Here is a 25,178-nt window from a genome sequence, read left to right as displayed (position 1 = left end):
CAACTAAAACATTCATTCAACTAGCAAAACAGTACCAATTGCTGCAAGCCTTTCAAATACCCATGACTGTACCCTAGGTACCTTCTGTCCCCCCTCAGGTACTGTTTCTGCCATGACAATGGTGTCCTGACGTCTTCCCCTGTTCCTGGAGCCACTTTAAGTACCCCCACTGAAGTTTAGGTGAGATAGCGGCTACTTTACTTCCACTTCCAAGAGAGTTCAGAATAAAAATGTCTGATCATTACAAAACAGAGTGGGAAAAAAATAATAAAGAGTATTTAAAAAAAGGGGAGGGTGATTAAAATAGGGCTGTGTCAAAAAAATGGAAATGACAATGCTTATTTTTTATATTTTTCCTGCAAAAGAAATCTTATGGAATTGTATTTGCTGAATATATGTACAGGGAATAGGTGTTCTGCATTGAAGAGCTTATAATCAAAGAATTTATGTGCTAATACTAAATAATGTTTTAAATGTAAAAATATTTGCAAACGAAAAAAATAGCAATGGATTCTAAGCTTCCTTCTTAATTCAGTTGCTTGTTAATTTAATCTTTTTAATTTATTAGCTGAAAACTGCAGGACCACAGTAATTTGTTCTATTAGTAGTACAATTTCCACCTATATTTTGCTAAGTTTTATGTCTTCAGGCATGCATTAGCAGGTAATTCAGTCTTTGGCTGCATAATACTTTCCTTTAATAAGGAAGAGGCTCATAATCTTAATCCAATTAAAGAAAAGAGAACTGAAGGAAGATTTGCCACAACAAAAGATGATACTAGAGGATATTAGCTTGGGGTACTGGCAGCAAGATAGTAACTTCATCAGGAAATCAGTATCTTCAAATATTTTCAAACTCAGGCATGGAGAGCACTTGAAAGCAGCTGGGAGACCTGTGTCTCCTATTGAATGAGTTTGACATACTTGGATTCGCAGCTATAGCTGGTATTTAAGTATAGAGAGTTGTAAATTTTGACACTGAGATTTACAAAGAGCTGGGCATACACTTAGTTTTGTTTTTTCTGGATATCTTTTTGTGCCAGTGCATCTTTGGACATTTATCCCTCAGTTTGCTGCCTCAGGGATGTGTTTATACATACACAGGTATATATATATACGTACATATATATGTTCACAGACAGCACCTCTGATATTATTTCAATTCTGTGTCCTGTCCCTGAGAATAGCTAGTTCCAAATTATTCAAGTATTACCCTATACCATGAATTAATAACTTTGTTTTCATTGTCTAATCCCTTGTCATGCTCTTGAATGACATCTTGGAGTACTGAGTGCTGTAAATGCTGCTTTAAAATGAACCCCGTTTTACCAGTTTAGATCTTTCAACTTTGCCTACTGTGAGAAAAGAGAAATAAGAATCTGAGTTTTACTTCTTCTATATTTAATACTTCAGCCACGTACTGTCTGGTGGCAAAGAGTGGTTCCTACATATTCAGTAGCATCAGCTCAAACCCCTCCATAACATCCCAGCAAACTAAATTACATTGTCTATCTGTTCATGATGAAAATGGTTTCCGTTTTCATAAGCAAAGAACCCCAAAGGTAAAAGAAAGCCTTATTAAAGGAAAAGCAGAAAAACAGAGTAATAAATCAGCAGGCTGTGGTCTCGAGCTCACTCTCTTCCCACAGCAAATGGGGAAGTCACTGACCGCGGTCCCACCTTGGCTAAGTCCTACACACAGCTCCCTGCCCAGGCTCAGGGGACCCCATGGCTGGCCACCTCCACCTCTGCCCCTGAAGGAGCATGCAGTCCCTCAGGTCTCTTTGCCAGTGGGGAGGGAGCTAGGGAAGGGGATGCCCTAGGCTAAATAGCAGTAGTCAGACCATCCCATCTCTTTGCAGCCGCTCTTCAGAAATTACTGCTTCCTGCTTCAAACGTCTTGCCTCTAAGTACCGGGTCTGCAAGGCCCCACCTGTGCTGGCCCTCACCTCAGTACACTGTATCAGCTTTTTTTCCTTTTTTTTTTTTTTTTTTTTTAGTACTGAAGAAATGAAAATTCAGACCATTCTTCCTTTTGTTTCCCTGTCCTAGGACTCTTCCCTGTTCTCCTGGAAGGCTAACATTGCTGGTTGGGGGTGACTCCTCAGCCCAGGAGTGACCCCCAGCCTGCTCTTGGTCTGGACACAGCATGTTTTGTCCATGCCTTACCAGATGTGATTAGCAGCATTTTATTCATACTATCCTCAAACCTGGTAGTATCTGAACAATAATGCTCTGCCCTAGCACGACTGCTGTGCCAGTGACGCCAGCTCCCCTGGACTCCCTCACTCTCTAGCAGATGCAGTGGCCACTGGCCAAAGCTCCAGGTTGCTCTTCTTTCCCTTTGCCCACAAGTGTCAGCCATGACCTCTTGCCTGTTGCATCAGGCTCCATGTACTGTTTATCATTTGAGATCTTTTCTTCTCTTCCCTTTCCTTCGTATCCTTTCTTAAATTAAACAGTGCCAAACTTTCTAACCATAAAATCTCTCCCAGACACACATTTTTTTTTCTGGGTTTCTGAGCTGCTTTCATATGTGCTATATGCTACACTGGTACAGGGGTATCTGAGCCAACACTATCTGCAAGCATATTTAAATTGACTTTAATAATACTGCTGCATTACTTCCCCATTTTTAATCTCAATTTGCAACCCAGGAGAACACTCTAGTTACTTTTTGGCTGCTATTTCTTACAGAACAAGGGTCCCTATTGAATTGTCCAGAAGAGGACCCAATTTCGGCCTTTTGTTATTCATTTTCTTGTGACTGCTCATTCTGGAACATGCACAGAAGCTAATCAAAATGAGTATAAAAATATTTTGTTCAGCTCATAGTTGCTTCTAAGAACAGAAGCTTCCAGCATAGCTTTTCATGCCTGTGCCAGACAGAACTGGTGGTTAAGTGGGAGATGTATCTACCCAGGTAGATAAATGAAGCAGGCAAGGAGGGAAGTGCAATCAGCTGCACCAAAGGCACCCTGCTGCACTGGGATGTGTCACTCACACTGGGACCGGCTGGACCCAGAGCTCATGTGGTGGAATTCACTTGTCAGCCTCAGTGTCTCACAGACCATTTGCAGGCTCTGGAGCAATTCATGAGGGCCCTACCTACTCTTGGACATGGTTGAAGAGCAGACTGCAAAACAAGTGAAGTGGTTCAGCCAGGGAGCAGACCACTCTTTTTCTCAGGGATGCTCTGCTATCAGCTCACTCAGTGTTGGGAGGGTGCCCTTGGAAAAACGGCAGCAAGGAACAGACTGACAATAGTAGAACAGTTTGACTACGTGTCTCTTTGCTACCTGATCTGAGCAGTGCTTGGGAAAAAGGGCAGGCAGAGTAGCAGCAAGGATGCTCTGGCCACGGCTCTCCACGTAGGTGGAAACTTTCCTAAGCGGTCCTCTCACTTGGGCAGTGAATGGGCTGTGAGCAGATGTAGAGAGCATGCACGCTATACTTGACCTCCCCATCTGCAATAAACTTGATGCGCTCCTGAAACACTGAGCTTGCTGCACGTTCACCAGCTGTTTGGCTGTATGCACAGGAAGGCTAGTTGTGTGTCAAGGCAGAGGGTCATGGTGTAAAGCCCTCTTCTGCAGCAGGCAGACCACATGTCTTTCTTCCTGTCGCAAGACCAGACACCCATTCTGTAGATGATTGTAGATATTTCCATGGGGCATCAGATAGGAGGAGGGCTTTGTGAACCAGAATGGAATGAAAAGAGTCTGCATCTCACTGCAATGATTGTTTGCCTTTCAGTAGTTTATCCCATAGGACCTGGCAGACTTAGCCTCAGCCAGGAAGAGAGAGCCTAGAAAATGTCTGATATGTTTTTTCATATCTTTTTTGAATCCATAAGTGGTGGGAGGAAGATTACCTTTCCCTACCTGAAATTGGCAAAGTGTTTCCTTCCTTTTTCTGTTGGGCATCAAAGAAGCAACAGCCACCAGTCCATCTTCCAGGGGAAATGTGAACCCAAAAGCCCAGGGACAGTTTTCCACACACTCACTTGTTGCACTGCTCTGTCACCTGCTAGTCCTGGCTCTGGTTAAAGTTCTGTCATCCTGCTGTCAAAGGGCCACATGCCAATACCAGAGCCTTGTCAGTAAAAGTTACCAGTCAGATGTTAAGACAACACGCTCACAAGCGATAGACGATATTGCATCCTGGCTAGAGCAATGTGACATAGCTCCAATTGCTTGCCAGAGGAATGTCCCAAAGTGTTTTCTGACTGCCAGTGTCAGCAGCAGCTGGACATTTCATGTCCGTGTTTCAGATTTTGAGGATAGTGTTGAAATCCCCACTCAGCAGTAGGGATCTAGCGGTCAAGTTTGTCAAAATGGGAGTTTCTGACTTTGGATTGAGTCACTTGGATGCTGTGAACATGACCTATTTTTTCAAATGAAAACCAGTATGTTCCTACAAAATCTTTCAGTGTGACTCTACATTTCCTGGTACAAAACTGCTTGCCTAGACATATTTTGATCTCTAGCCAAAGATTTGATTGCCCTTGCCAATAAAAATGTGTGTGTTCAAGCCTGGACCAAAGAACAGTTTAGAGTGGACCCACCACAGAGAAGTGCAGCGTATGCTCAGCTGTCTAAGTGTGTTGGCCACAGAGGCATGAGAATGATGTGAGCTTTGTCTCTCTTCTCCCATTGACTGCTGCGTCTGGACCTTCATTTTAACAAAAATGTGTGAAATATTTCCAAATGCTTGGTGGTCATACAGCATGCATAATCATTGGGGCTGGCTACTAGAAGAACCCCCATGATCACAGTGTTTCCCTGCAGTAGCTCCTTTTTTGACCTAGGTAGAGGTCAAATCTGGCTAGGTACATTTAGTGCATAATAAGTCATCCTCATAAAAAGGTTCTCAGCCCTTGAAAACTCTTGATGACTTCCTTCAGAAATCAACTGTCCTCAGGATTAGCAACGTATACCTAGCTTTTATTCTGAATTTGACTAACTTCAGATTTTTACAACTAGCTTTTAGACCTATCCCAAACAGGCTGAAGAGCTGTTTATTATGATTTTTTTGTGCTACCTCCTCCTCCATAGCCATAGCCATTTTCATATGCCATAATTAAGTTAGTTCTTCATTTGGCAGGCCTGTAGACACGCTGCAGGGAAAATGTATTGAGCACAGAGAAGCTGCAATATTTCTCATCCCCAGGATGCAGGCTTCAAAGCTCGACAGCTAAGCTTGCAATGACATGATCACCAAACCTTTCAAGCCTTCATGATTCATTATGGAGAAGTATCTTGATTTGAGTCATCCTCACTTGGAATGTGAAAGAAGTCTTTCTGGTGACCTTGTTTCATTTTTAGCAAGGATAAGTTCAAACTACAGAGTTAAGAATGATCAAGGGAAAGGAGGGGATGGACCAACACCAAAAGATTATCATAGTTCTTTTCTTAAGAGAAAGGTTCAATTCTTACTTCATTTGATGCTTCCTTATTCCCCACTTGTCCATCCAAGTCTCTCACGGTATGCTCTGTTCATGGAGGTCTGATCACAAGTTTTACAGGGTCTCCTGTGACCAGAGTCATGCAGAACCATAGGAAGATGGTGGAAAGACACCCACCTCACATGTGTGATAGAGGATTAGGCATCCAAGAGAATCCATTACACTTGTTTGAGGAGGTGTGGCTAGCATCACTGGGTTGTCTGACTTACTCTGTCAAAGTTGGTATGTGTCCTGCGCAGGTTGTTGAGTGGGGGTGGCCACGGGGGCATACTAAGTTGACAGGACAATGCAGAACCACTGTGGCAGCGTGAGGTCCTGGTGTGTAGCTGGGATCACTTGTCATGTCTTTCTTTTGCAGTTCTCAGAGATGGGCTCTCCATAATGCTTTGGTTATGAAGAAAGAAGGACTGCTGAATTGTTGTTTTGCAATGGAGAAGACAGAGGGAGAAACACCAGCACTGTGGCTCCCACCCTGTTGCTTATGTCCCTGCAGACATGTGTCCCAAATCCACTCTATGCTGTATTAAGGAAAGGAAAAGCTTAGACATTACAACGTCTGCTTTCTTACATCACCTTTTCCAATTTTGCATCCTATAACCTCCTGGTGAAAAGAGGAACAATGACTTTATATAGCTGCTGCTTGATTCTTTTGCTATTTACCTGGAACACAGCTGCCTACGGGCCAAACCAACGGGCACAGAAGAAGGGAGACATTATTCTCGGAGGATTGTTCCCCATTCATTTTGGAGTGGCTGCTAAAGACCAGGATCTAAAATCAAGACCAGAATCAGTGGAGTGTATAAGGTAAGCCACGAAAAGAAAAAATAAAAAGTTTTGGTGGGGGAGTCTTGCCCTTTCTTGGCTACAAGTGACACACTATACACTGTGTAAATACAGTCTGTAATCTGATGCTTGTAGAGGCAATGGGAAAGTACGGTGTAAATAATAGAATAAAACAGGCATGTAAAGACAGGAAGTGCATATCTTAAACAGTAACATAAATAATATTTGGACAGTGAAAGAAGGCAATCCTTGTATTACCCAAAGCTGTCAAAACATGAATCTATCTGGCCATCCACAGTGGACGTTTGAATAGTGTCTGAAAATTAGCTTTCCTAGCAGAAGGATGGAAAATAACCCATAGTGCCCCTAAGTTCCTTTGATTACAGTCATGCATAGCAAAATAGCTTAGAAATCAAATTTGGGCGTTTTTTCCCATTTTGCCTCTCATCTTCTAAGACTTTACAAACTATTTAGTTGCCTTAACAAGTGAATAGGTGAAAGTGAGATAGGTCACTGCTTTTGAAAAATCCCACTGAACACATAGATGTCTCTTTAGGACCTTTACAAAGTCCCAGACTTGAACTCCTTACCCAGGCTTTCCTCGCCCAAAGTCCTTTTCTTCTCTGTAAACAGTGCATATAGGTTTTGTCTTAAGTCTTTGGCAGTTAAACCTGGAGGGAGAAATGCACATGAAAACAAAGTATCTTCTTATTAAAGCGTAGCCATTTTTATGATGAAACATGAGGAATTTTTAACCTTACAACCCTGCACATAATACACATAAAGTGTGACAGAAACGGATTGCAACTGAAATATCATATTAAAAAAATACAAGGAATTTATGTCGAATTTTGTCATGACCATGCATGGGAAAACACTTCAGTGTTATAGGATCTCTTCTGTAATCATATGTGAAAAATCATATATCTGGAATTATTTGGACCTCTCATCTTCCACTGGGGATCTAGTACAGTTTTGTTGCAGATGGTAATGAATAATGGCTGACAGCATTCCTGCTATGCTTACAGATTCCGGGTGCAGCTTCCCACTGAGACACTGAGCAGGACACACCCATCTAGGTTATGAGATCATCCCCAGATGGTCTCATAGTGAGCACAAAGAAAGAAGTGTAATTAAGCAGGGTTTCTTTTGGCTTTTACAAGAAAGTAATGAACTAAATGTATGTGAAATGTCCACTTCATGGAGCAAGAAGTTCTGCCAGATTTTCAGCATTTTTTCCTCTCCCAGGTGCGGCATTTTAAAAGTGGAACACTGAAAAGCAATGGACGTTTTCAGCTCTGTGGTCTTCACCTGCTCCAGGTGGCAGGCAGGACAGTGCAGATATTTGCAAACTGAACATAGCTTTCATTTCTGTCAGCGCTGGGTCAGCCTCGGTGACTCCCTTGATGTGATCACATTATTAGAACAGCTCACAGGAGAATGTTCCCCCATGACTACTACAAGTGTGTGGTTGCCAAAAGATTTGTTAATGAGGTAACACTGCCAACAACAGGCAAATCCTGAAAAGTCAGACCAGCCGTTTTAAGGACCCAATGGGAGATCCTTCTGGGTGGCATTTTATCTGCTAAAAGGCATCCTCCACTGAAATTTGCCTGGGTAAAATCTGTGTTCCTCTTACCCCTGCACCAAGAAGTTGCAGGTGCAAAAGAGAGGAGTTGACTGAAGAGGCATTTGTGCCACTTTGTTGCACTCCTTCAAGGAGGTGGATAAATTGTGAGCTGATAGCATAATGCAAATGGAGAGAGAAAACTTAATGAAAGGCAGAGATCTAGCTGCAGAGGTAGTAGCATCTACAATAGGAACAAGGGGATGACTGGACCAGAGATGACTGGAAGCTCCTTCATTGCACATGTCTTTAGCAGAAAATGTCCATTTCTAGGAAAGGTTTAATTCAAAAGAGATTGGGTTGGGAAGACTTTTTGAGACTGGTCACCAGATTTTCTTGATGAAGATAATTAATCCATGGGACAGTTTTTGTGCTATGGTGTTTTCCTTGTTATTGGTACATGTTACATTGAGAGCAAATATTTTTCCTGACATGATTTTTCTATTTTAAGCAGAATTTAAGTCAGAAAATTCCTCTGACTGGACTTGTACACAGATCTCACAACACAACCATAGTGGTCCTTTTTGGTTTTGGACTCCGTGATGATGTAGTAGCTTGGGGCAGGGTTGTGCATGCTGACTCTAAGAGCCCAATACATTCTTCAAGTCACGAGCTAGAGTCTTTCATATCACATTTGAGTTTCCTCAGTTCTGGGCAGGTGACTAGTCTGGAATGAGTGAATTCATATTTTCTGGTGAGAAGGAAAAAAAACCCATAGGCTCTAGTTTCTTTCCAAAGTAAAATCTCCCCAATCTTGTAGTGTCAAAAACTTACAGGGTGGGAAATCCACTAGAAGACCATAAGCATGGCTGTATCTGGTCAAACCAAAGGTGCTAAATCTGTTCCATACCTTTGACTGCCCTTGTTGCCTTTCTTTGAGCCTTCTCCAGTGCTGCTGTATCTTTTCAACACTGAGGCAAATCAGTTTTATACCCTTTTTAGATGGATGTGTACAGCTTTTAATTTCTTTATTAGATAGGAAAATGTGTCTCATATCACATAAGAAAATTAGACCATGCAGGCGTTAGAGTATGCGAGCGTCTTCTCTCTTGTCTCATACTCCTCCATTAGGTGGCAACAGCAACAAGTCATCAGACCATATGAAAAACTCCTTGCTTTGAGACAAGAAACTGAAACCCTGTGGGTGGTTTGCTCCTGTGTCTCCTGGAGTTCAGTATCAAACAATTTAAGATAATGTGTCTTTCCTTTCTTTTGAGGACTGTTCAACCTGATCTTTGCTGTTTGGACATCTTCCACATTTAGCTGTGTTCAGTGCCATACCTATGCTCCCAAACAGGGCTTCTCAAAATGGGTAGGACAGTTTTCTCTCCACTTTTTCAGTTTTCACCCTCTTCATACTCTTGTGGCACTGCACCTTTCTCCCCAGCTCAGCATATGTACTGGCCTGAACCTACTGTGCATACCTTGCACATGATTATTTGGAAAACTATATATATGACTCAGCAGTGAAAGGAAAAGGGAACAATCTGTTCTCTGTTCTTTTGGTGATGATTCTACTGAAAATTCATCTTCATGCTTTAAGCACTGAGTTGTAGAGTCCAAAGTAAAAACTTACTCATGGTTTTGCCACACCAAATGTCAGATAGGAGTACGGAAAGTGAGAGCAATTTTGTTTCTTGTGTTTCAGAAGTACTTACATGGCTTATTGTTTAAGCAATCAAGTATCCCACATTTGATATAAATACACCTTCTGTCTTTGTATGCCTCAGGTACTGTTACAGCAACTTTCCTTATAACATTTGCTGATGCGTATCTTGATGTGTGCAGCGGAGGCAGAGGCTGAGCACAGCACAAGCAGTCCCTGACCCCCATTCCCTGTCAGCACCCACAGAGGCCTATTCATAATCTCATTTCTCCATCCTTTCTTGATTTCAGGTAGATTAGCAGTAGTGATGCTACTAACGATACCACTACGGTATCGTTAGTATTATTGCTAGCATTGTTGCACAGATGGGTGGTACCCATGGATTGCTCTCACTGTAATGAACTGCTTGCAGTGAGTATGTATCTTTACTGAGCTGAGATACAGTGTTGCCAATATGGTGTCACTACGTTATGTTGCCAATATGGTGTCACTAGGTTATCATTTTTAATGCATATTCCCTGTATTCTGATCAGCAATCTACCCAAGGTCCCACACTGTGACACATAGCTTTCAGGCTGTGAAACTGTGGTGAGACCATCGCCATGTCATAGTGTTGGACTTCACAGAGCATGGCTCCAGGACACTTTAGCTTACTGACTCTGTGTGTCTAAGAGAACAGAGAATTTTAATGCTGCCCCTTGTGGATGTATTCGCTAATCCCACTGCAGAACTGAATGCATAACATGGTATTTAGAACTTCCTCCCTGAGACCAAATTATTTTCTTTTCTTCTTTCTCTTTCACCCATCTTCTGAATTTTAATTTTTTATTTTTTTAAAAATTTTCTTTGGTCTGCATAATTCCCCTTACCCATAGCCCTAACTTCTGAGGGTAGTAAGCAACTCATTATACCTACTGACTACAGGAATCCAACAAACAACTGAAGGTCTCCCCTTTGCATAGCTTAGTAATAGCAGTGGTAGTAGCAGCAATAACATGTAATTAATGTACTGGAAATCTACAGGGGACAGAGAAATTAGTATGTGCATACAACCACTAGAGAAAGAGGAGTACTGGCGTGAGCCGAGAGTCATATGCAGGCTTTGCCACCATTCTTGAATAAAAGTACCTGTTGGATATGGGAGAGTAAATGAAAGCTGTATTTAAAGCTTTCACATTATTTTCTCCTTGTTTTCCTTCATATTCTATTGCTTTTAGTTTAGTGCCTTGCAAGTTTTGATAAATAAAGGTCATGAATTCACATGAGGCTGTGAATTATTCCTTTCTGGAGACCAAGTGGGACCAGGACTAATTTCCCTGCTGGATCCAGACAGTGTGAGCTGTTCAAACCAAACCAGACAAACAAACAATCAGATAAACAGGGGATGGAGCTATGGGGAGCTAAAACTATGCAGTGAGCTTATGTCCCTTAATTTACATACCCTTGCTTTGTAACATTGACTGAGATATTTAAGCCATCCTGAGCACCCCTTGACAGACACATTTGTACCAAGTAGAAAGAAACCTGCAGGAATCAGTAAGATCTTACGAGTTTACTGTCTAGCAAACTGGGTGGCTGCAAAAATAATCCGTCCCCTGCAGACGTGATGATTAAAATGAGGATTTGTGGAAGAATTGTTTCTGATTTCTCTTTCCCTGTTTGTGCTCCTGCCTGGGAACAGAAAGATCAGTGGGTTGCATACTCTGACAGGTGGGAGAACAGGCATCAGAGGAGAAACATTTAAAGAACAGAGTGTAAATAAAAATTCCTATCTACACCTTTGGGCACTGAATTATTTACATTAAACTCTCATTTAGAGCTTAATGACCACTTTTCATAGCACCACATCTCAGAAATGTTAAAATACAAGACTATGCCAACATACCTGTAAAGTAATATGGCAGAAAATAAGTTTTGGAGGCTGCTTATTTTCCACCAAGAAAATATCAGTGGCTATTTAAAGCTTCTGGAAATCTTATGAAAAGTTTGCTTCTGTTAGCAAATCCTTTGCAATTTCTTCATGGAAATTACCAAATTTCTGCATGGTTGACAGAATATTACAGTGACTAGTCATATTAGTCACAGCAGCAGCATAGCACAGGAGGTCAGCTGGATCGGTGTAATCTGCTGCCAGGTTCAAACGCTGCTCTTACCCATCACTCATGTACACACCAAGCCAAGAGGAACCTATCTGCAGCCCCTTGCTGGAGTCTTACAGTACAATGGGAGAGAATTTATCCACACAATTTCCATTCACCAGGATTGAAGGAATCATGAAATCTTGCTTCATTTAGACCAGTTTAGTGGCACTGCTTTCATCTGACCATATCCGTGTTACAGTACTGATACAACACAGTATCAGTTAACAAAACAAGACCTTGTCTGAAGCTGTATCAGGTATTAGAGAAGACAGAGCAAGGTGTGTTTGTCTCCATCCCATCTGATCCTCTGCTCCTGATCTGCTGATGCTGCTATCAGCAGAGGTGCAACTGAAGACAACTGCAGGTCTCCTGCCCACGGTAGTTTAAGGTAACTTATCAAATGCATTTCAAAGACTTTTTGGAGTCTAGCTCCCAGAAAACACCCCCTGCCCTCCTTTCCCCTCCAAAATAAAACCAATCCAAACTCAAGTATCTGAAGCACAGGCCTTATGCTGTAAATAAACATTCATCAGGAGCATATGTTAGAAAGGAAAATAAAAGCAATTGTGCATCATGGGCCTTAGTCTGCATCTACTGAATGAAATGGCAAACACGTTCTCTGAAGTCAAGGGGAAGACAATCCAGTTCTCACTGCTTTTGAAGATACCACCTTGCTGCGTTTAAAAAAAATTAAGCCAAATTGCTGTGAAGCAGGCAAAATAATTCCATGTCATACTCCACCTGCATAATTTAATGTGAGCAGGCTTAAATTTACTTTTACACACACTCAAATGTGTGAAGCTTTTCACAGTGGTGTAGTGGTACCTTTGAACTTCCCAACTTCTCAGCAGTCTTCCCTTTAAATATAGAAAATGCTTTCAGATTTTTCTCTTTTACATGAGGAGTCTGAATATAGTTCCTTACTTCAAATCCTATTTTCATTTTAATTAAAAATATCTGTAAACACATTAACTTTGTGAAAAGAAGTGTCATAAAGCCCTTCCTTGCTGTCATTCATCCGAGTGAGCATTACTGACTACGTGAGGCAGCATGGTGCACCCGGCACATCTTTTTTCTGTACACAATGCTCACTGCCTATTTCACTCTGAGACTTGTCCTTTTATTTCAGAGGTCTCCTATTGCGTCTCGCTCCTTAATGGTTTGGAACTAGAGCAAAAAATATTCTAAATGACCAAATTACTTCTAACTGTAACACACACTCACATGTTCTAAAGGGTGTCCATTTTCTTAAGGGTAATCTTAAAATAGCTAGCTGTCCCTTTGGTCATAAATTATAACTAAGGATTTTTATTGGCCTCAAACTTTTTGACTTGAAGAGATTTGTATGGAAACCATACTGTCTGGTCTTTGAGGTACATCCTCAGAGCAGAACCTCATTTGGAAGTTGGCCAAAGATGTCTGGAGCAGGTGAAATGAAGTTGAATAAATAAAGTTTTTAAGACTTAAAGGTAAACCTTAGATGTGATATCTTTAGAACTTCTGATTCCAGATAAATCAGATAAAACTCCTAGAATAGAGGCAATGTGGCTATGTTCATTCAGCTTTAAAGAAGTCAGACATAGCTAACATCAACTTTGGAAGCAATTCATTTCATACAGCAATTAAAAAATATTCAGGTCGTATATCCCAGAGATTGGAAGTTCGTGATTTCATGAAGCTTATCTTTAGAAATCTTCACCTTGGTAATGGAAACATCTCTCAAAGCATTTCAAAATGGCACTTGACTAAAATTTACCATATCATATAGAATCTGTTCTTGGGCAGGCTATTTCCCCAGGCTCTTCCAGTTCTGGGGCCCATCAGTTTTCCCAGTGGATCTCAAGCATAACAGCTTTGACACTTTCCTGTTTCCAGCTGCAACTCAACACAAAACTGCAAACTAAGTGCTATCCTGACCTATAGTACATTACAAGGAAGGGCAGGTTTCAGTTCATGAAAGATTCTGCCATTCCAGTTGAATTACCCTAAAACATGGCAGCTTCACAGGCACACAACCAGGTGCTTTTGCAGCTTTACGGGAGAAAACACAGTAGGTAAAACTTGAGAATAACACATATCAAAGCAACTTTCTTCCTGCTGCTTTCCACAAAGAAGTTCCTCTCTTTTTTTGGATAAGTAGTCACTCACCCTGCATCAGCTTCTTTCACTGCGAGCCCATGCAATGCTCTAAACAGGGACTCCCAGGTCCTGCAGCACACTCTTGGCACCACTCCCCAGCTCTGGGTTAGCTCCATGCACAGTTAAGAAATAGCCGGAAACCTCAGCTGTTCCATTTTAGAGAACAGAGGAGGCTTCGAAAAACAGAGTTTCAATTTCACAGGCCAGCTTTGATGGCACCTCTGAGCTCATGTCTAAAGCAAATGTATGAGAGCACTATAATAAAGAGAACGGTTATTCCTTTAATGAAAACAGTGAAGTATCTAATTAACAAGTTAGGAAGCTAGGATTTATATTTATAGCATGTCTCTGTTCTCTGGTATAAACAGGTTGACTGTTCCTTCTCTCACAGTGTGAAGTGTGTGATGTGAAGCCGAATTTCCCTGAGCAGAGCTAGCAGGCACCTTTTCATCCAGGGACATGCCAGTGCTGTGTCTCCACTCGCTCTGCCTGCCTAAAGCCATGAGGAGCTGACACACTAGGTATCCCTAAGCCCAAGTCCCTGACAGCATCACGCTCAGCACAGGCTTTGCAGACACTGCCATCTGCATTCAGAAACATGTCAGAGGAGCTTGGAAGGACACCTGATAGGTGTAGCTTTGTGTCAGAGCATTTGCTCAGGAATCACGAGATCCAGGTTTAGGGTACTGAACAGAAGGGACAGGCCAGAGCCAACACCCTAAGCATGCTCTCTTTCAACTTTCCCAGACTTCAGAGGACTTCTTAGAAAAGTTCACCTCATCCTCACGACCTCTGAAGTGAGCTCCCAAACTGAAGAGCTGAAAACTGGAACAAAACCTTGTAGCATATGCACGCTTCTTCTTTAACCACTGAACACAAAAGCAAAACTTTCCAAATTTAGTAGGATGCAAGAAATCACATAAGTTGCTTTTGCCTTTTGTATCTGGAATTCTTCACTCTGTCTCAGACCTGGTCTTCTCTCCTCTGTTTCCCTCCTTCTCACTCTATTTTATTTTTATTTTTGCTCCCCCAGGTATAATTTCCGAGGCTTCCGCTGGCTCCAGGCTATGATCTTTGCCATAGAAGAAATAAACAGTAGCCCAACTCTCCTTCCCAACATGACCCTAGGATACAGGATATTTGACACTTGCAATACAGTCTCTAAAGCCCTCGAGGCCACACTGAGTTTTGTGGCCCAGAACAAGATAGACTCCTTGAACCTGGACGAATTCTGCAACTGCTCAGAACATATCCCTTCCACCATTGCAGTTGTGGGGGCAACTGGCTCTGGCATCTCTACCGCTGTGGCCAATCTGCTGGGACTCTTTTACATACCTCAGGTATGCTTTCACTTCTCTTTTTTAGGTACAGCTGGGGGTATTGCTGTTTGGAGGGGATCTTTAAGTACATCATAGAACCAGGACAGGGAACTGCACTGCTGCCTTACGCGCTCCATCTCTGTTTCAAACAAAGGAAGGTTTAGAAATGCAATGGCCATAGCTGTACGAATACATCCTTGGAGGGCTGAGGGGCAACACACAGGGCCAGAAGCACTGGCTTTTAAAGTGGGACAACAGTTTACATGAAAGAAAGCAGTCTACTTCCCTCCAAACTTATTATGTTAAATCAAATATTTTTTTTTAGTCAGAGATACAAGTCTTCAGGCTCACATTTGCCAGAAATGTATTTGGGCCAGTACAGGTATGTGCAGTGGCTGTGCCAGCTTCTCTGTCCCACTCTCTGCTGATGTGTCCTAACTGCACACCAGAAGGTCTCAAGGGGAGTTCAGTGTCCATGGCTTGTCTAATCTTTGCCATTTCCAATAGAACCTCAAGGAGAGAAACAATAAAAAATGTGGGGGTTTTCTTGCAATAGAAATCTCTCTTGCTAGCAGTTTGTAATCCCCAAACACAAAGATTACCAAGCAGCCAGTAACAACATTCAGCGAACAGCAACTTAGTCTAGGAGGACTAGAGTCCTCTAGAGTGGTTTAGTCTGTGAACATGGGTAATTTAGGTCAGTCATTGGCAGTTGCCACAGGTTAGTTGTGATGTTACTTCACCATGGTCACTGTCTAGTTATGCCCAACTCCCACAGAGCCCACTTAAGTCAGAGCTCAGTCATTGCCAGCTACTCTTAGGTCTCTCAGCATCTCTGATCATTCAAGCAGGTGATCTGTAAAGTTGTTGCTTCTGCTGATCAGGTGCTGCAAAGGTTTCTTCTGGGCTGACCTGCCTTTCTTTTGGCCTAGGGCCTCCAAAACAGGGTTTGTGAGAGGATGTGGATATGCTCCACCTTGCCCTGGGGTCATCTGTGTGGTGGTGTAGTTGTGCCAGCTCCTGTGTCACAGCATCCTTCTTGCTGTCTGCTGACTTTACTGAGGCCAGTGCCAGCATCCACGGTCCCATCCTTTTGTTTAACAGACGTGCTGCTCTGCCAAGACCCTAAGCAAAGTATGAGGCTAGCATATTATAGCTTAATGTTGTTGCTCTTGATTTTAGATTTCCATGCTGAAGACAACTTTGGAAAAAGTGCTTGGCCTTATCTATTTATGCGTTGCCTTGTACAGCCTAACATTTCCAACTCCTCTTCTAAAATGAATACAGGTGCCAGAGCTCATAGAAGTCCTTGTAACAAGATTGTGTCACACTGCACTCTCAGCCTGTCTTGAGAAGATATATCTTTATTTCAGCCAGGGCTCCAATTCCCATCTGCACCACAAATGAAGAAGGAAGGATTCTTGTCTGCCTGGTGCACAGTAATATATCTTGTCTGTTTAATGTTATGAGTCTGACTCTCTCACAGGAGTCTGAAAAAATGGATATTCGGTCTCTGATCAAGGCAAGAATGGTTTAAGCTAAGACCAATATATGCTATCTAGGTATTGCCTAGAGTAGCATTGGGAGGTGGCATGTAATAAACACTGTGATGGCATTTTAAGGCATACTGTTAATTTACACCTTGTATTACCAGGTGAACAAGGGCAGCTGAGAAGGGTTGGTGGGTTGGACTGAACATAAAAGACGTTTGCAGTTCTCAGACTTTCCCTTTGAACAGGGAATGGCATTTGTGCTATGAGGCAGTAGTCTTATCTAGAGGTTGCTGAAATGGGTAGATGTCAGGAGGTTCAGTTCTGGAACAAAATCTCAGCCATGTGGTTGAAGTATAACAACTGAAAGCAGGCTTTTAAACTGAGAGTTGTTGGGCAGCATTAGAATACACATTATCGCTGTCATTTATAGCAAGGCCATTTGCAAATCCATGCTTAATAGACCCTGCATTTCAGTACAAGTTGGAGGTATATTTTACAATTAATGTAAGGCTCATTACTCATTCCGTTGACATAGAAACTAAAAATGTTATGACTCCAGTTCTGTTTCTCAGTATCTCACCTCAGTGTACCCTTACAGCACATGCGAGAGTGGGGTACCTTGCTTGTACCCCCTGGCACTAGGTTTTAGTGCTAGGAGATGAGAGTAGCACTGGGCAGGAGCCTGTCCAGGGGAGAGTATAGCTCTGTGAAAGGAGGATTTGCTCCTGGGGCCCTTGAAACTGCACTAGGAGACCTCTTTCTCTTTCTTCTTGCAGAAATATTAAATGCCAGAGGAATTTAAGGAGGAGTTAAGGTTTTCTGTAAATTTCCACTTTGTACAAAATGAGCTGTTTATGGAAGACTTTTTCAAAGTGAGAGTCAGTCCCAAAGCGTTCAGATACCAATCTCAAAATGCAAAGATAACTGAGTTTTAAAAGTTCTCCAGATCTTTAAACTGTTCTCCTCTGGGTTTTATGGTTTTCTTCCTACTTGTAGAAAATCCAAATTATATCTTAAGAGCATATGGCACTTGTTCTAATTAGGAAAAAAAAATATTTCTTGATAGCTTTAGAAAAGGAAATAAAATCCCATTTTAACTGTAAAACACGATGGCTCACGGAGCATGGAATGCCTACTGGCTTCTTTGCTGATTCTGGCCAGCAATCAGGAAATACTGCTAAGGTAGTATTGACCAGCATTACCTTAACACTCCGCAGGGTCAAGGCAACTGATATACATCACATTCTTCTTACTTCAACTGGCAGGGATTGTATATAACACCCATATGGTGCCTGATGGAGCCTGTTTAAGGATGGAGACAGAGGTGAGAGGCAAGGAGAGACAGACAGGGTTCTTCAGAGTAGGTCTGAGATGGCCATACCAGCCTGCTGTCTCATGTCTGGTTCAGGACAGAGGAAGCTTGCATTTTGTCTGAATTATGTGCATTGCCCTCATTTATCTAAAAGGTACATTCTTCTTATTTCTGGATTTGGCAGGAAGTACAGTGAGGTACATGTAGGCAACCCATGGCTCACGTCTTTGCCATTCCTCCAAGCTAGTGTCAGTGTCTCTCTCCCTCAGATTCTTGACATTACAGGTGAACACAAGCTTGCTCCAGTTCCTCATGTCTGAGCAGCTGCTCCTGTATGTGTGCCTCTGTAAGACAGTCACAGCTACAAGAACATACAAACTCTCAGAATGGATCATGTGCAACCACAGGCTAAGAGTACGTGGCTGCCAGTGTGGTACTCAGCTCTCTCTTCATCCCATCCGAAGTTACACAGGTTGACAGTGGTGCTAGATAAATGTAGGCAATTTATTTCCAGGCAGTTCACTTCATGGTGTGTTTTGCTTGTTCACTGTGCTCTCACAGGTCAGCTATGCTTCATCCAGTCGTCTCTTGAGCAACAAGAACCAGTTCAAGTCCTTCCTCCGCACAATCCCCAATGATGAGCATCAGGCCACAGCGATGGCAGACATCATCGAGTATTTTCGCTGGAACTGGGTGGGAACAATTGCAGCCGATGATGACTATGGCCGGCCAGGGATTGAAAAGTTTCGGGAAGAGGCGGAGGAGAGAGATATCTGCATTGATTTTAGCGAGCTCATCTCCCAGTACTCAGATGAAGAGGAGATCCAGCAGGTGGTGGAGGTCATCCAGAACTCCACGGCAAGGGTGATCGTTGTTTTCTCCAGTGGCCCAGACCTGGAGCCCCTCATCAAAGAGATCGTCAGACGAAACATCACTGGCAAGATCTGGCTGGCGAGCGAGGCCTGGGCCAGCTCTTCCCTGATAGCCATGCCGGAGTTCTTCCGTGTCATCGGCAGCACCATTGGTTTTGCACTGAAGGCAGGACAGATCCCAGGCTTTCGTGAGTTTCTGCAGAAGGTGCATCCCAAGAAGTCCACCAACAACGGCTTTGCCAAGGAGTTTTGGGAGGAGACGTTTAACTGCTATCTCCCTGATGGGTCCAAAAATTCTCCAGCTTCAACTTCCTTCCACAAGGGCCATGAAGAGGGACTGGGGGCTGGAAATGGAACGGCTGCCTTCCGACCTCCGTGCACAGGGGATGAGAACATCACCAGTGTGGAGACACCATATATGGACTACACGCACTTGCGGATATCCTATAACGTGTATTTGGCAGTATATTCTATTGCCCATGCCTTGCAGGATATATATACCTGTACCCCTGGGAAAGGACTCTTCACTAACGGATCCTGTGCAGACATTAAGAAGGTTGAGGCATGGCAGGTAAGTCCGTCATTTGTGTGCCTGTGCAATATACTTGCAGAAAAAAGACAAGCTGTCTTGGACCTTTTAGGATGCCTTACATAATCCTGGGTCTCAGACACAGCATAAGGCTCCTGGGACGTAGCATATCACTGCATGCAAGTTAGGTGCACTCTCCCACCCCACAGGGAATGTAAGGTAAGTTGTGTTAGGTTTGCCTGCAGTGAAAGGGGCTTAAACTAAGTTAAATTTTCTTGCATTTGCTATGGGCCGAAAGTGCACACATAGACAATTACCACAGCCTGGCTGACGCAAGGTAACTTGATCATATGTTGAGCCCTTACATAAACAAGAGGGCCTGGAGAGAGCACATGAACAAGGAAAACAGTTTTTAGAGTTCATTTTCTTTGGCAAGCTCTATGTCTTTTGCAATCCCACAGCAATTTTCCATACAGGCCGTATTTTTTTTCCACAGTTTTAAGCTTATATAGGATCAGACTAAAGCCAGTTGAGTAATGAAGGAAAATAATGTGTGGATGTTAGGCAAATAATAGATAGCTGCTTTGATTTGGCAGTGATATTTGTGAACTGATAAAATGATGCTAATGACTTAGTCACATTTACCCATTCATTCGATGCGTTCTGCCCACCGGCATATGGATGGTATTCTGGCATTTTGTCTTCTGATCCTTTATGAATGCTCTATAGCTTACCATATGTTTGATTGTGCTATCTGATGTGATATTCAGTATGTGTTTTTAATATCTACTGCATTCCTAAATAACAGAATTAGCTTGTGAGGCTATCAAATGAAGACATGCCAAATATGTAGCAAATTCTGTTTGCCCCATTCTGGTCATTGCAGAAAACTTGGGCCCAAACATGACTGAAATCAGAACAACACGAATGAATTTAAGGAGGATCACATTCCCGTTTGCATGTGTAATTTCCTCTATTTGGGATAGTCTAACCAAAATAAAAGGCTATCTGTGCCACAAACTTTGCAGATGTTGGATCAGCATTCACATGTGGGAACTGCAGTTTGATTCCTGTCTAGTCTCAGTCAATTCAAAAACATCAGTCAGATCAAAGTAAAAGATCTTTGTCTTGGCATTTACGGGAAACCTGCATTGCTCTAGGTACCTGATTTGGGTTTACTAAAACCACTTTACTCGGAGTTAATGAGTGCAGGGTTTGACCCTGGTTTAGGGGAATCCTGTGATTGCTGGCTCTCTCTGAGATTTCTGTCTTTCAAAGCTGTTCTGCTTTTCAGGAGCATACTGGCAGAAGTGGGCAAGTCACAGACAGATTTAGCTTTCACTGTGTCAGTAAAAATGATCCAGAATAAATATATTTTTAATTCGTTCCCTTATGCCTTGTCAGCTTGGAAAGTAAAGCAGGATATTCATACCACAGCTAAGTAAAATAATGTGGTGTTTGTTGAGGATTCCACAATCAGGAAGAATGTCCTCTCATTTCTGTGTTGCTTGTCTGGTGCTGAAGGATGGCTGTATCAAAGTCCCAAGCATCCTGCTGATCTAGGCTTTTGGGTGTGCATAGTTGCCTTAAAGGACTGAATCAGCATCAAGAAAGAGTATGTGGGGAATAACAGGACTGGGTGGGAATATCGGGTGCTACAAAGGAACAGGCTATATTTGAAATGACCACCATTACGTGGTGTTGGTTGTCAAGCATATTTGATATTTGTGCATTTTTTCACTTCATTTCAGAATCAAACACATGAATAGCAGGTAAATGGCAATTTTGTGTGCACACCTACTTCATATCAGGCATTGCAGCTCATTACCCCTGGGAAGCTTTCCTCAGCCCCAGGGGTAATGAGTTCACCTCACAAACGTGCATGCTCCAGCATCTCCAGACAGTGGTTTTCTGACAACCAGACAGAAGAAAACCTTTCTACTAAAATCAGTCTCATTTGCAGCAGTACTTCTGCCAGTGGTCAGTGCCTGCTCTGTCTTCTCACAATCGGCTCAAGGGTTTCTTGATTGGAAGCAACCTGAGAGAGTAAGGACAGTGTTAGGAAGCCTCCACACCTGAGACTGGAGGCAGCATCCGCTAACAGTGTTTGCAATCACTGACCAGGTGGTGTGTGGGACAGATAAGGCAAACACAGTGAACTCATAGCTCCATTAGCCTGAGCTCCTGTCCAAAGCAGCCCTTGCCAGCGGGATTGGTGGCTGGGGAGGATAAATGGTGTGTTCCACAATTTAATTATGGACCATTTAATTTTGATGCCTTTCAATGGCGTTATCCCACTAACACAAATTATTTATTCGTTGTCTACTAATTGTTAATTATGTGGAGGGTGCTTGTGTGGGTCTGTATATAAAACAACATTTTTACCTCAGTGGGCAGTTCATTTGAGCTGGACAGCAGGAAACCTGGCACAGAATTACTCTGAGTTGGCTAAATTGGGTGCAGTTCTCCTATTAAGAATTTACCATCTACTGTTTAAGAAAGCTCCAAGTATGTTTCAGCATGTGGAGCACAGGATTTTTCTGTGTCTCCCAAGCTGAAACATCAAATACTAACAACTTTCTTCTCTACTTATTTATAGCTACTTGTTTAAGAAGCTGCTTACTCATTTTCTCCACCTGAGTTGGTGGTCTGTGACAGACCCTGTCCATAAACCCAGTCTTGCTTCCTTTTGTTTTACCAACGCCTCTGAAGCTGGCAGTGGGCACCTCCACTAGAGATGGGACTGATCAGCCCGAGCTCGCAGGCTGCCACAGCACGTGCAGAGATGTGGGTGCAGGCAGAGCTGGTAAGCAGGCAGGGCAGCTTCCAGGCAGGAGCTGTGCCACTCACTCCACGCATGGATCTGCCCGTGGGGTTCAGAGTCCTCTATCTGAAAATGGGAAAACTTGCACTTCTGTACTCTACAGAAAATTACAGACTTTAATAGGATTAATGCCATTGTTGTGTCCTGCACAATATGGATCAAGATCAGATTAATTACTTCTTTTTGCAGTGTTTTGTTCAGGTAGCAAAAAGATGCAGGGCAATCCAGAACAAAATGTATAAGCAATTCCTGTCACATTTGGAAAAGGCAAAATTTTACACAAAGCACTAAGGATTAAAGTGCATGACTGCAAATAGTACAACAGAAATAATCCTCTTAAAGGACTCCATCACCTCTGATTATCAGATGCCTGTTCTCTTTTGCTGGTGGGCTGTGATTTTTTTAGGAGACTGTATTAAGTAGTGCTAATTCTGTGTGTTGCTCTAGTTCATGGACTGGCCTCCCCCAAATACAGGCTGTCCGATAAGCTATAGAATAGCAGTGGGAAGGTACGGCCAGAGGTCAGACATGGACTCAGGACTCCTGTACTGATGCTGCCTCTTTGTCAAAATTCCCTGCATCTTTGGCCTGTTTCTCCATAACAGCTCAAACAGTCTGCTTTTGAAGCCCTTTTTTCTTAATATCTTCCTTGATAAGATTTCCCCGGTCCCTCAAGTTCCTTCATTTTCTTGGTCTCTGCTCACGTGGCTATTCCCATGGTCACTTCTAACAGCAAGTCCATCTGTTCTTTTTTCAATTCCTCTCTGAGCAAAGATTTATACCCTTTTGGGGCATTTACAGGAGCCTCTCTGCTGTCTCTCTCATTTCAAACACTGGGTGGTCCTGCAAAAAATAAGAGGAAAACCAGTAAGGGATCCTAATCTGTCCTTCCGAGCAAATATTTATTACTTCATATTCTTTCTGTGTGAGAAGAGGAAAACCCTGTCTTTTCCTCAGACATAGTTCACTCTGTGTTTCTGCCCATTCACTTGACTTCTTGATGATTTCCAACAAGCAGCTGATGGGCCTCTTGTTCTGTCTCACAGTAAAAGCATTGCGATTAAATGGGGAAGATGGGCTCCTGTGGATTTGAGAAGGCAAAGGTGTGCAGTCACAGGGTCATGGAGCAGAGCATCCTTAGGTGGACTCCCAGGCAGTTTTCAGGCTGTGGTTACACTGGAGGCTGTGAACTTGGGCAGGTTCATGACTGAAAAATGAGATAGCTCTTCTAGGCATCAAGGCATCATGCTGCACAGGGTGAAAAATGTGCTGTCCTTAAGATTAGCAGGTTAAAGACAGGCTCATGTAAATTATTCTATGCCTAGAAATCTGATTGACCTCAGACTTAGTGAAAAGCTGCCATACGCTGTTCCACAAAATAAAAGCAAACACAAATTGGCTTCACCTAGCAACACCTGAAGTCTTTTATTACACCCGTGCACCTCCCAGCCAACAATTCCTTCCTCTGTGGTGATGATACGCATTATGAAGAAATAAAAATGGATTGATGCCTTCTCCAACTTTACATTTAGGTGTGTCTGGCTGGCTGGAAATTGATTCTGCAAGGCTTTAAAGAAGTGAATGATGCCTTAGATGGCATATGTCTCTCCAGACCTTTGAGCCTAAGGGTTTATCTAATCAATTTTGTGTCTGTTGAACTATATAGACCTGTCTGAATGATTAAAAGGGTGTATGGAAAACAGCTGCTTTGTGGTATAGAGAATGAATCAGTATCAGAACAGGTATTAACTGAGGCTGGTGTGAAAATTAGTCATTCAGGAAGAATTGCGATGAAGACAGCGGAAGGGGCTGAATATCAGGCAACTGCAAAACCTCACCTAGTCTGCACTACAAATGCACTGGAGATATATTTGTTATGAACAGAAAGCAAGCATTTCACCAGTGTGCCTTTGTTGTGGGAGATTGAATTGAGAGGCAGGCAGTTTGAGCCACACACAGAAATGTGTGGGTCAATAGAGCAAACACAGCTATTTCCCCACAAGGGCAATAACAGATGATTACTTATTCATCAGTTTGGATATAACAACTTGCCGTCATCTGAGAACATCACTTGTGAGCTCTTCAACTAAGCAGACAATAAATGGAGTATTATTTAGATGTCTCTGCAACTAAAAGGAGAAAGACTTAACTGGACCTTACTAAAGACGGGGGTCAGGCCTGTAACATCACCAGTAGAAAATGCACAGGGAAACCATCGCCCCGACAGGGTTGCTAGAAGAAGGGTGAATGAACTGCATGCAGCAAATACACAGTCTCTGTGTCATGAAGTAAGGAGTTGTGGTTATTAATTACTTGGTAGAGAATGGCTGAGATTCTTCTGAATCGGGGTAGTACACACTGCCTGATGACAAAAAATGAAGTATTCCTGCCCACCCCCAAACGTGTTGAATTTTTCATATAAAAGTCATATTTTATATTTTTAATATAGTGATTTACATGCTGCATTACAATAAAAGCTGTATTTGAAAAGAAGCATTTTCTAATATTTATGAAGCTCATTTGTACCTTTGTCACTTGGGGAAAAGAAGTCAGTTTTTCAGCCTATATTGGACCTGGGAATTTTAGGGAAGGCTCCATGAGATGCTCATATAATGTCTCTGTCTGTAGCGACTTCAGATAATAATTATCCCTTGAATTACCAAGATATCAGTAGCTTTTGCTAAGACAAAGCATGTCTTTGATATACAAAAAGATGTAAAGTTTCTTCTAGGACTGACCTTTCCTGATGCTACTCACAAATGGAGCTGGTGACAAAGGGCACCTTGAGAACCCCCTAAAGGCACTCAGAAAGTGAGATGAGGAAACAAGTGGATTTATCAAAAATTCAGTTTCATGTAAAAATCATTCCTCTGACTTGGCTGATTTCCATTTATCCCAAGGTAGGGATGAAGCTAACTTCAAAGGCATGATAATCATAGCATAGTTTGTTATTTCTTTTCTTTCTGGGTGGTCAGCCATCTTCACAGATGCTTTACTAACCAGTCACATAGTTTTATCCCCAAAGTGAATTTTCATGCATTATGAAGGACTGGTGTTGCTCCACACA

General features: G+C 42.5%; 1 protein-coding gene across 2 annotated transcripts in view; it reads left to right on the top strand.

Moving 5' to 3' along the window:
• Positions 1-6,085: 6,085 nt before the first annotated feature.
• The window catches only part of CASR (calcium sensing receptor), a 41,181-nt gene continuing 22,088 nt past the window's right edge, over positions 6,086-25,178 (top strand). For both annotated transcript variants that reach the window (XM_072851030.1, XM_072851021.1), the window contains exons 1-3: positions 6,086-6,270; positions 14,796-15,102; positions 18,448-19,329. In XM_072851030.1, coding sequence (XP_072707131.1) covers positions 6,086-6,270; positions 14,796-15,102; positions 18,448-19,329 — 1,374 coding nt within the window. The remainder of the gene's footprint in view (positions 6,271-14,795; positions 15,103-18,447; positions 19,330-25,178) is intronic.

Source organism: Ciconia boyciana, chromosome 1 (genome assembly GCF_034638445.1).
Source record: "Ciconia boyciana chromosome 1, ASM3463844v1, whole genome shotgun sequence".
Taxonomy (NCBI): domain Eukaryota; kingdom Metazoa; phylum Chordata; class Aves; order Ciconiiformes; family Ciconiidae; genus Ciconia; species Ciconia boyciana.
Note: the sequence above shows the minus strand (reverse complement) of the source record. Positions and strands in the feature narration are given on the sequence as shown.